The 13,607-nt window shown below is 31.8% G+C and overlaps 1 protein-coding gene across 2 annotated transcripts in view; it reads left to right on the forward strand.

The window, feature by feature from the left end:
- LOC121118746 (cyclin-dependent kinase-like 4) overlaps window positions 1–13,607 on the forward strand; it is a 142,257-nt gene that overhangs the window by 45,301 nt on the left and 83,349 nt on the right. For both annotated transcript variants that reach the window (XM_071888143.1, XM_040713332.2), the window contains exon 2: window positions 12,163–12,352. In XM_071888143.1, the coding sequence (XP_071744244.1) occupies window positions 12,163–12,352 (190 nt within the window). The remainder of the gene's footprint in view (window positions 1–12,162; window positions 12,353–13,607) is intronic.

Consider the following 13,607-nt stretch of genomic DNA (forward strand, 5'->3'; position numbering starts at 1 on the left):
GTGAAAAATACAGTCAAATCCGTATTAAATAAATTGCTATTTTCACATGAAAAGTTGCCTATATCCGGATTTTTTAATACCTAAAGTATATAAGAAACCACAATTTTTTGATGTAAATATATAATTTTGAAACTTCCCATTTCCAAAGCAACTCGTGCTTGATTAGATCCTGTTTTTGACATATGAACTAATATTATTATCACATCTTTCTTCCAAAGTGTTTTTCATTCATTTTCATAAATTTCTATGAAGCTGATATAAAAAAATAGAGCCTGTCAAAACTATGTGTACACAAAGCATTTATACGTATGCATATACGTACACCCTTTCCCTATGGCTTGTATATGGTCATAAGTCATAACAAAATGTACATTTGTGAGAGTATCTTGCCATATTTGGACGTGCCAATATAATATTTCTTTGGATTGAGAGTCTGAAAACTTCACGTTCAAATAATTAAAGAATTTATAGATTTTTTTTTATCTCTGTCTGTTTGCCTGTTGGTTACCAGGATTACGGCAAAAATTAAGGTTGGAATCCTGGGTGACCTTGTCCATTTGTTTGTGGATGCCCCCTGAAGAAGTCCATTACATGTACAATAGTTATATACTTCTTCAGGACATCCACAAACGAATTATACTTGGTACATGCTCGATCCTCCCCATGAGATAGAAATTACATAAGTTCAGGTAGGGGCTGTTTGCCCGTCAAAGTTCAGGGCTCCACAGTGAGTACATTCTGCACTTTTTTGGCATTGTGGGCCGGTGCACTGTCTTGTTGGTATGTGTAATTTCTCCTTAGGCTATTCCATCCATGGGAATGAAATTTAATAGTGCAAAACCCTAAGGAGTATAATGGTAAAGCTGGATCCGCAAGAGGTCGTCCGGCTTCTTTAGAATGAGTGGAAAAACATGTGGCCTCCCAACTCCCCAGTCTTAATCCTTTGGATTATTCCATATAGACAAAGTTCGACAAAGATACCTGAAACAAGCCTCACGGATCTTTGAGATCTTTAAAACCCGTCCTCAAGGCTGCATGTGTTCACTTGTCAGAAGACTGCATTGTGTGTCTTTAGAGAGACGGTGTAGGCCGTCATAGAGGCTGACAGAGACCATATCGAATAAGAAATGTCGTTTTCAGTTATGATTCACTGGAAATAAACTTAATTTTATTCTCACTGTCTTCACGAACTTGTTTTCAATAATGTTTGAAGAATAAATTTCAATATGATATATTGGGTAAATAATTATTTCATTTCGAAATATGGCTCTGAATCGAAATTGTAGTTTAAAAACGTAACTTTTTAAAAATAATATTTAAACGTCAAACCTACTGCAAATGAAATTTTTAAAGATCATGTTTGCTAAATAACAATAATAAATAGCCGACGGGCGTTCCAAGATCTGAATTTAATCAATTCATATATGAATGATATAATCAATATAAGTCAAAATGAATCAATTTTTTATATATAATTATTTTAGACGAAAAAAAAATCTTTAAAATTTAGTTTCTTATAGTTTTCCCTATAAATGATTATGTTTTATTAAATTATCCATTTTAACAAACATTCGAAAATGATAATGTCCCATCAACAACTAAAACGTCAACAGTGAAATCAATGAACGAAGATCCTCAAATGTATTCATTAATAAAGATAATCAGTTTAGGGGGAAGGCTAAAAATAAGTTCTAACACATTGTTTATTCATCTAAAATATTTATTTATCATATATCGATCTATTATGCCTTATATTGATTATTTTTCGTGAAGAATTCTTTTTTATTTTATAAAAACATATTTTTCATAATAAAATAATGAGAAATCGATCGATTTTATTGGAAAGGTAATATTGGGGGGGGTAATATAAGTCTCTTAAATCAAATAAAAGTGATAAACTATTGCTAAAATTCAGGGCATCTTAATTCATAGCACAAATTTGAATACAAAGCCATAAATTGACTAAAATATATCTATGAAATATTGGGTCGTACTTATATATGAAGTAAAAAAATATATTAGGATTTTCTCTTTAAATAAATTTTTGTAGAAGATTGTTTTTATATTGACCCATACCATATATACATCCATATTAATAAAGCAAGGTCTATATGTATGTGTCCATGCTGACAGTAAGCCGCTTTGGTGTTTTGATGCATGATCTCAGAAATAACGCGTCATATTAAAAAAAGATATTTGTATAGAATTGTACACTCATATTAAAAAAAGAAAAGAAGTACTTTATAAATAAGTGATTGAACGTGACTTTAGATGAAGTTTAGTAAGGAGCTAAAATATTATGAGGATCATCACATATTATTATTATTATTTTTCTCAAGCTGTTGTTTTCTGGAGGAGAGAGATTCTAAGTATTGAATAATTTCGTGTGAGTGTGCTTATGACTGAGGATTTCTTGGGGAGTTATCTTCTATATTATTAAATCAAAGTTTGTAAGATAGTCGACGCCTAATAACTTCATGCAATCCCAGATACTACCGCTACCTGAAGTCTGGTCCAGTTCTATCTCGGTCGGGTGGTCCAGTTCAGTCCTTAAACTGATAAAGTTCGGTCCTTGATGACGTCACTCAACTATATTTCTTCTTTTTAATCAGTTCCAGTACTGAGAGTCCTTAAAGGACCGGTCCTGAGGGCTGACAGGATTGGTTCTAAGACTGAACTGGACCAATTAAATAAGAACTGGCAGTGACACACCACTAATTATAAATGAAAATCATATAGTTCATTCTACAGTGACTTTTCTAATATAATTCATTTTTCTTTGCGTAAAAAAAGAAAGGAATAAACGTTATTTCACCCCTCTTTTGCAGGTCTGCATGATTTCAGTTTTTTTTTTCTGCAAATGCATTCATTAAAAGGACGTCTATCCCTTCTAAAAAGGGAGTCTGAGGAAGTTCTATTATTGTGATTTGAGGGGGAGAACTGTTTTTTTTTTTTTTTTACTACAGTCTAAACTTTGAAATAAGAACTTAATTAATTACAATTAAATATGGAACACAATTAAAAGAAAGAGGAAGGAAATGGCCCGGAAATCTTGTTTCTTCTTGTTTCCTATACATATAATATTCTAACCTTTCAAACTTGTAGTAAATATCCTTACATTTAATCGATCAATATTTATACAATTCTCTTAGTTTTTTGACATTAACATTAATGTGAACTCGTATATTTTAGTGTTGACATTTTTTATTGTAAAATAAATTAAATATATATCAGAGCTTAAGGGTTTCTTATTTTTCTGCAGCTGCATGGATTGTCTAATCCTGAAACCTTGCTTAGTGCTTTACGTACATACCAAATTTCACAACATACAAACTTGATACTTTTTACCCTGTAGGAGCTTCATTAATTACAGTTAAATAAGTATTTAGTATAGGGACTATTAATGTACAAGAATATCACTAGAGCGCCCTCTATCCAATCAAACCATGATAGGATTGCAAATTTTGAGCAATTTTTTGTTCTTGTGATGCAATCTTTGTATTAAGCTTGGATTTTTTTTCCATTTAATAATGTTTTCAGTCATAAATATGATTTAATATCCTATTGAGTTTTAATGCCGTGCCGTGCATCTCCAAACAAGTTGTACTTGAAGTTAAATAGGGGAGAAATCAGCAATGGAAAGCACCAGGCTAAAAATCATAGTAAATTACTATCAAACAGTTGAGGATCATATTCATAGTATGTACGCAAGTTTTTGGCCATTTTTAGAGCCTCCCCCCCATGTCTGCACTTACCTTTTATAGGATGTGTCAGCAATTTCAAAAACCCCTCCCACCCCCTACTTGCGTAGTACTTTCCACATAGTCCCTGGGGAATAACTAGTGGTGGGCAATGGACATTTTGGAGAACGTAAGGAGAAGGCGAAAGCAAGACATGCATTGCTACTTAATTATGACTAGTGATGAAAATCGGGTACGTTTTTAGCTCACCCATATTTAGTAAACGGAAAAGTAAATTTTCTTTTTCCTAAGCTATTTTCCTGAGGAGTGAACTTCCTTTCCTACTATATTCAATTGTATACAAAACAGGATTGAATATATGTGTGTACTCATAGAACATGGAGAGTAATCTTGAAGTCCTTTTTGGAGTTGGAGTTGAAGATTGACATCGAAGTAATTCTTGCCTACATCCATGTTTATTTCTTTTTCCCTGCCCCCTTCGACACATCTGTTTGTAGCTGATTGAATCAAATGTCATTATAAATAAGCTTTTCTCCTTCAAAACATTGCCGATGTCCTTGTTTATTCCATTTCCCCTCCCTCTCGTCACAACTACTTGTAGTTGATCAAATGAAACGTCATAACAGCTAAGCCGCTCTCCTTCAAAACATTCTTCAAATTGTCAGGGTTATCTTGTGGTTTCTTTTTTTTACCTTGCCCAAAATGCTCCGATTAGCATAATTGATTCTGACCCTTTTTAACATCATTTGGGAGAACATGCATTACTCATATAAATAACTTTTTAAAGTTAAATTAGCTAATGCTAAAAAGATGGGATGGATAGCAAAAAGACAGAAAAGGAGGAGGGAAGACTGATTAGAGAATCAGTTATTGGATTGATTCAACATTACCTGGAGATAAAAGTCAACGTATTATAGAGACTCTCTCGCCTATTTTCAAACTTTATAGTGCTACATATTATGCATGTATTTCCTCTTGTTTGAACACAAAGACTTTATAATAGGCCTTGATTTTCATAGCGTTCTCAAATACCTAGACTTTGTTTATTCGAAGTACATTATAGACATATTTTGTCGTACTTTTGTTCTTATATGTATATATTGTATACAATATTGAATATACATTAAACCTAAGGGGGTTTATTATTTACTTCTGATTATGACATGTTCGTGCGGTCCTCTGAAATTATACACGTCGTTCCTCTCATGCCAGACAAATGAATGTTTGGTGTATGTAAATACACTGTATATGATCATCAATAAACATTAATTATAGCTTTTATAGATCAAAGAAGGTTTAACTTAGGGCTTTTACATTGATATACATATTTTTATGTACTTATATATACCTACTAATAAGTTAATAACATATCTTTGTGAGTACCTTTTTGTTACCTGTCATGATTATTTCTCCTTCGTCTTTGTCGATATTTTCCATAAAATCGATTAATAGGGTATTAAATCATACATCATTTTGTTCGTACCTACATAAATAGAAAAGATTTAGAACCAAAAGTGGCTAATACTTATGTACACATATTATATTGGAAAGAAAAAAAGTATGAATGTGCTTCTATAATCTACATACTGCCTTAAAATTATTATAAGACATTCAGTAGTGTTGTTTGAGACGGGTCCTTTGAACTGCCATTACTAGAATTTGATTTAAAAAAAAAAGTTGAGTGCCGTCATAAAGGACCAAACTTTATAAGTTTCTAGACGTGATATGAACTGGACTGAACTGAGTGTGCACTGGAAGGGACTGTAGTCTTCTAGTCTATATCTGTATCTACACAACACTATTTGAGACACATTTTAGCACCATTTTTTTTTTTGTTCTGTCTTAAATAATTTTTTTGCCCAATTTTGGGTACAGACCTTGGTTTCCGATAGTGGACTAATATTTTGCAGTCTTAATTTATAAATGATTTTTTGGACTCATATACAGCGTACAACTGTAGTTTAACAACGAACTTTGATCCCCTGCAACAGCTACACATGTGCAGGTATAACATTGTTTATTGTTTTGGGTGATTGCAAACTTATTTAAAATATCATTTCAAGCACTGGATTGAGAAAGTTGCAGCTGGGAAGCCATTCGTCTGTAGTCAGATTTTTTTTTTTACTTTATTAGACCCAGTGTTTGGTTTTCAAGCTTACGGGACTTCCCCCTCATGGACTTCGTTATGTGATGTGCAGTTTAGCAAACCACATACAGATCTTCCTGACACATAAAATCTGGACGAATTCTGGAATCTGCCACAGGAGACTGTCATCTATATAAGCTACCATAAAGGTGGTTATTAACGCCAAAGACAATTATATTGAATAATAACATTTTCTTTTATTCAGCTTCAATTTGGCATTATTTTTTATTAAAATCGGATGATTAGTGTAGGAGATATTCCATTTAAGAGAAATGGCATTGGTTGTTAAATAGAGGTCGCACCCTGTATCTGAGAGAACGAATTTATTTTTTTCTAATTCAACCATCATTTATGTTTTCTTTTCATTATCTATCGAATTTTAAATACGAATGTTTTTTAAGGACCAAGCTAGACCGAATTAATCTTTTTGGACCGATCTAGACTGATTTTTCTGTCGTGCCGAACTAGACCAAACTTTTTTAAAAGACCGAATTAGTTTAGTCCTGCAAAAGTCATAAAGGTTTCAGACCGGACTATGATTTTTAGACCGAAACCCAGCACTAACATTCAGGGAGTAACAACAATAATAAAAAAAATCAAAGTGAGTTATAATTTGTGGGGGGGGCAAGCTGTATCTCGTTTCATTGCATTTATGTCTTCACTTTCATCTTCCTTTTGTAAATGAAGGCCATTCATTTCAAGGACCCTGCTGGTAAAGTAGGAAATTGAAGCGTCTCCTTTTTGAATAATTTCCTATGTATTGTATTGTTGCAAAAAACTTTTTTGCTGCGAATATACATTAAGGATATTTATTTATTTTTTAATCTCTGTTATTTAATAACGCGACCAAATTAGCCTAACTACTAGCTGATTTTGGGTTTTTTTCTGTTTCCTTTTGGAAGAAAGTTTGAGAGTTAGAGTAAAGGGAACGGCACAAAATGGTTTTTTTGAAGGTGGCCTTGCTCATCTCAAATTAAATCCAAATGATTTACAGGTATATCTATCTAGGAATATAATAATTTTTATATATTTAAATAGTTGACCAACTACCCTATGGTTTTGACCTTTTTTTCTTTCTCTTTTGAAAGCATTGAGATATGGAATATAGATGTGTCGAAAGGTCATGGTTAGTAATATGCATTTTTTGATAGATTTATAGCTACGAGGTATATTATGTTTGATTTTTAATTTGTTCAGCTTGAACGGATAGCAATATATGTTATCATTTTGTCTATATTTTTCTTATCATAGAGTAGTTTTAAGTATAATATCCCCATTTTGCGCTATTTTGATTTGTTATCAACACATTTTACTTCAAAACAAGTCGTCAGAAGATCATTTGTTTGCAAGGGAAAAAATATCATGTTTATCTTAGTCTAAGTATTTTTTATTTTGGATATAATGGATCACTTATACACGTATTATCATAAGATTTATGACTTCAAAATCTATGAACTAATGGAAAAAGTGATTTCCTATGAAATTCCCCTAAAAAATATTCCAAATTCAGTCATAATTTCTAATTAACTATGCATTCACTATTTATGTCATCAACCAATGAATGTTAGAATCCCATGAAATAATTGATTTGAAGAACACTGTTGACTCTATACTTAAAAAAAAAATAATAGGAATAAATATGTACTTATAAATTGTAGCCATTTCAATACTAGTCAATGTATTTTATAGGGTACAAATAGATAAGGCCACCACTGTTTATTTATTAACATAAATGATGAATTTATTATAAGATGAAGTTAGTACATTTGTAACCAGGGAGTGTTGGTCATATGTCTGAGATTGTTTGATTAAAAACAAGTCTTAAATTGCACCTAATTATTGATAAGGTCATTTTATCTTTTAAGTGGTCAATAAACATAAGACAAATGATGTTTGGAATTAATACTGCTTTGCTTTACTATCTCACAATATCAAATATATATTCATGAAAAAAATACTAACTCAATATTGCTTTTAACTCAAATGGTTTAGATAATTGTGATATATGTGTGCATAAAAAATGATTAAACCGAGATTGAACCCAATGGAGTAAGATAAACACACTTTAATAGAAGTTTTGTCGTTAATTGGCTTTAGTATTCGGCATTGCTCAACAGTTGTACCCGGCATTTCCCGAAATAATTAATTTTTTGGGGGGTAAACCTAATTTATCAAACATGTCAAGTTATTCTTGCAGGTGGCAAAGAAGATGAAGAACATACCTATTTATAGTTAGACTTCGCTGATCTAAAGACTGATTGAATTCAACTCCGTGAACATAATCCAGATCATATGTCAAAAATTGATCTCCACGACCTCCCATTCTTTCTGAAGATATAAACACTCCGCTCATTTCTAAATTGGAATGCACATTAGAAAAGTTATTTTAGAATGACCTCCCTGGAAAAAAATTATATAATTTCCAAATATCTGTATTTTGCACTTGTTGGTCACCAGGACTTTTAAGATTTATAAAATACTCAAAAGACATCCCTTAAAAAAAGAGTTTGTATAAGTTATCAAAGAAATTGAAAATCATTTGAGAAGCTTAAGAAATTCCTTTCGAACAAGGACAAAATCAATTATATACACTTTTCTGCAATACATTCCGTTAGTTTCATGATTTGAAAAATATAGTTTTTGATCGTCTAATATATGGAGCTTCCCTTCAATCCATGTCCAGACTATAATAGCAAGCTCGTTGAAAAAAACCAAAAAAACAACTTAGCACTATCAAAGAAGCTCAAATATTCCTACTTGATGGGATTAATCTATTTAAGAAAAGAAGAAGCTGGGATATTCTTGGTACTAATTCCACAAACCAGGAATCGTCATCGGTAAATTGAACATCATAGTACTCCAGACCTGGGGATTTGGACTCAAGTACAAAGTCAAAACACTTCAGGCTCAACTAGGGCTCATGATTAAACAAAACTGTCGAACTACATTTACATAATTTTATACAATCAAAAAAAATATATATATTTCTTAGAATTAAAGCAAAATATTTATTTAAGAAATTCTAGTCGACTTTTATTTTAAGACTATAACACGTAACATTTCTAATTAAAGAGTTTTTTTAATATTATAAAAGTATAAAAATATTATTTACATATTGTTTTTGTTTTTTTGGTGTGTATGTATGTGTTTTTGTTTGACTTGCATTTTAAATGCAAGTCAAAATAGGTATAAGTTGATGACTTTAATCACAAAAATAAGTCTTCTTAGCCCTCAGAGGCTCATAGTGCCATAATATACCCCATGCATCATATTTAAGTTCACACTGATTTTTTTTTTTTTTTTCAAACTTTAATAAACACTATTTCGTGAAGACTGAGAGAACAAAATTAGGAGAATTATAACTCAAAACGACATCTTATATTCAATATGGCTTCCCTGATTCCCAATGACAGCCTCCACCCTCTTCCTAAAAGCCACGCAAACCTTATGGATGTCATCTTCTGACAAGTCAGCCCATGAAGCCTTGATGAAGATGTACACAGATCTTACAGACACATGAGGCTAGTTGCAGGCAGCTCTCTCGACCTTTTGCCTAGATGGAATAATTCAAAAAGTTATCATCGGTGGAGCTTGGAGCTCACATGTTCTTGCACCAAAAAGCCTCGAAGTTAACCTACATCAATTTTTGTGGTGTGATAGGGAGCTCTACCTGGTTGGAACACTATTTAAACCCCCTTGTATTCCTTCTTGATCCAAGGAACTACGTGTTTCCGAGGCAGTACGATATTGAATTCAGAGGAGACCTTATCTTTGTTCTAAATGAAGATGGGTAGACATTTCTTCCCATCATATCCAAAGATACCCAAAACCATTAGCAGGACCGTATGCTTTCTTGTATGTTTGAATTTCACATTTCCTGGTATTCCATTCACGTTGAGATCCGAAAGGTAACATTATGTTCGGCTATTTGATACTCTCTTGACCCTGAACAATTTCTCGTCCAAGAATATGATGACCGGTGGCTTATGTTTGACCACATTCATTGGCTTTAAACAATCTTTTCTCCTTTGTGGCCGTCGTAAAGTAATGTTTCTTCCTCATTGCTCTTAATTTGGCCTGCAAGTCATATTTAATTAACATTCGAAGCGTAACCTCGCTCACATTAATCTTCTTTGTCATAGTGCGAATAATCCTTACTAGATTTAAAGCAAAGCTGTTTCTTTTGTTCTTACTGTTCGTTTCTGACATGGAGGTTCCATTTTGGCGACTGATCTTTAGGCTTCAAATAGCTTTTTAATGCCATACATGGTTGTCCGGCTGATTTTGACGTCTTTGGCAATCAAGGATGTGGTCTTCAAGCGCGTGAGCATTTCCAACACAAGAATTTTTGTGTCTTTTATTATGTCTCAAGCTTAATTTTCATAAAGAGAACCAATAACTCTTGTAGTTGGACTTAGGAGAAAAAAACACATTTCTTTCAATATACAAAAATATATTTGACTCCTTCATGGCAGCCTTTTCAATCGTAATTGAATGTAACATTATGTCTTCATTGAATGAAGATACAGGCACTATTTATTAATAAAACAATTACAAATGATTATTTGAGTACAACTAAACCTCACTTTTGTCAACATTCCTATGAAAACTCAAGCTGTGAGTATTTAAATGTAAGCTTAAATATGACGGTTGGGGTAAGTACAACATTTTTGTAACAATTAAATTAGTTTTAAATGATCATGTTTTATTGAAATTTTTAGTTTTTTAAATCAAAGACCATTCTTAGGTTAGATGAAGTAAATTTAATACTATAATGTTTAATTAATCAATACAAATCTATCTGACCAATGACAGGAACATTAAAAAATAACAAAGTGTATTTCTACATTTGTGGCCTGTCAACACAAAAGCAAGTTAGAATAATTTTTCGGAAAATTGAGTCTATAATTATCAATTTATATCAACAAATTATTCTTACTAAGCCCTTTTGATGTGCCGTAAATTGCGAAAAAGTTATTCTCTAAAATAGATTTAACCAATGGACATTTATAGTAACCTTTGGCTTAAGCATCCAGGCATTTTTCATTAGCTCATTCTGGGAATACTTGTTCGTAAGATATTATGGTATTCGTCTCAATTAGAGATTCGTATTCTTATCGTGGGTATGTTCTTCTTTCTGTACTCTTCATAGGGAGAGTCATACACGATATTATTTTTGGTAAAAAAACCCTCATGATACTTAAATACTTTCTTTGCTAAATAAAATATTAGATAGATGCTGCAAGTATAAATTTCCAATTAATGGAGAAAAATCCTTTGGAGATTCCATGAGACAGGAGGTATAATTGATTTCTTCTTTCGGAAATCCTATTTAATTCACAATGGGTCGTATGTACGCCCCAGGAAATGGTATTTCCCAATCCATTCTCTCTTACAGACACTACTTTTTCACATTATTGAAATTGATACCCTTTGATGTCTTGGAGAAACTATACATACAAGTTGGCCAAGAAGGGTTTAACTCCTTCCCAGATTGGTGTTATCTGGAGGTCCTTTTTGTGACCGGAAATAATATCTTCAGTATCCTAAAATATAACGGATTAGCCCCCCTAATCAACATTTCACAGAAGCTGTATAGAGATAACTAAGTTGCTGTATCTCGTTCTTGATATTACATGGATCCTAAGTTCAGTTTATGGACACGCTAAGCGTTAAGTTTCCAGGAATTATAATAAATTTCATGGTATATAAAAAAAAATGATCATTTATAGAGAAAAAATCCATTTCTGTCACAGAGAAGTATATATTTTGTTTTAAAAAAAACCCCCATCTGCCACAAAAACTTATCTACCCCTCCACTAGAGCTGATCCTCCAATTGAAGCAGTTCTTTGTTGAATCGCTTTCATTTAAAATTAAAAATGGATTTGATCCAATAGAATTTTGTTTGTAGTTTTATTAATAATATCGATATTTAGAAACGGTTTTTCATTTCTTTAATTAAAACATTTCGAACCTTCCAATATTTATTTTCTGGTTCCAATAAACTCTAATTCAATCCTTTCTTTCTTTCTATTTAATATACATACAAATACTTCATTTCTTAGGTGCTGTCATAGAGACATCAAATATATTTTCCTTAATAATTGTACATACATATATTTATTTATTTTTACAAGGTCTGGCATTCAAGGCCGCTGTCCTTGATTGTAACTTCATATATGTAAGTCTTACAATATATAAACATTGTCATATTTAACTCCCAAAATTACAAAATATTACATTTATATATTTTCATAATGTCTACAATTCTTAACGCTTATTAATATATGTAATATTTTGATTAATCCTCTTAGGTCACGAGCTCCCTCACGCCTCATGGAACGCTATGAAAAATTAAGCATGATTGGTGAAGGAAGCTATGGGAAGGTATATAAATGTCGGGCAAGAGATAATGGAAACCTCGTTGCAATTAAGAAATTTATTGAGACAGAGGATGATGCTCTTATTAAGAAAATTGCACTTCGAGAAATTCGAATGCTTAGGGTAATTTTTTAATTATACTATTAATTATTATAAATTTCTTTGACATTAATATAAATATATAACAAAAGATAATATAAATGTTATGTTAAGTAAAAAGTTCTGAGCATTTTTCGCTAGATGTTTTTAGTGAGCTATATCTCATGATTAATAAATTACATCGAAAAAACCTTAAACTACACTTGAAGGTCAAGCTTGCATTTAAAAGAAAACTAATTTACAGTTTTGTGTTTGGTGTAGCCAGTTGTGTGTTACAGCAGTCCAAAATGGAATTCAAAAAAGATGAAATTCCATAGCGGCCAACAACAAAATGTCCTGTTTATGGACCCAATACAGTATCAATTGTAACATCAAAATGGTGGTTCCAACGATTCCGTTCTGGTAATATGGATACGGATTTATATGTCGATAAAATAATGGAAATTGTCGAGTAGGAGCGGCATGTGAGCACTTATACTATGCGCCCAGGATCTGGCTAGAAACCCGTTTGGAACCATTTAAATAGAATAGTCCTAAATACGTTAATTTCATTGTCAAAATAAAGCGAAAAAAAGCTTAGAACTTTTTACTTCACCATTTATAACAATAAGGTATGGGGCAATTACGTAGCTGTGAGGTCATTAGTTATAACCAAGGTGCCAATCATGTTTTTTTTTGTGTGTACGTATTTTTGTGAAAGTATTTAATATTTTTTAACATAAAAATCATATCTGTGAATATTTAATTTATTAGATCTTTTGTTTTTACTAAGGACGCTCAAGACTATCTAGAAAATACTTTATTTATACATTAATTAGATATAAAGTACTTTTAGTTTTTTTTTTAATACTTATACCAAAATACCAAGGCCTCTTTTTAGACAACACATTTTTGTTTCAAATGACCTCTGTTTTGGAAACGGAATATTTTGATGTATTATTTAAAGATAAGAAGTGAAAGAAATCTACCGTGTGTGGTGCCCTATTCTTTAAACCCCAACTTTACCTTCGCCTATACATGGAATTGTAGATACAATGAAGTATATCGACGTCATTTCCCCTTTTTCCACTTCCTTTATAAAGTGTATACACTTTAGTGGATAACTTGTATTTAAAGATATTTTTCGTTGGTATTTCTGCGAAAATAAAACAAATTTAACAATATCCGTAGTAAGTAATGAGTTTGTGTTGAAAATTTTAAAAATTAGAAATTAAAATTTGTACTAAAAAATGTGAGAAAGACCAATCTTAGCTGCAATTTGTATATTGACATTTTAGAA

This window comes from Lepeophtheirus salmonis, chromosome 5, assembly GCF_016086655.4.
Source record: "Lepeophtheirus salmonis chromosome 5, UVic_Lsal_1.4, whole genome shotgun sequence".
Lineage (NCBI taxonomy): Eukaryota > Metazoa > Arthropoda > Copepoda > Siphonostomatoida > Caligidae > Lepeophtheirus > Lepeophtheirus salmonis.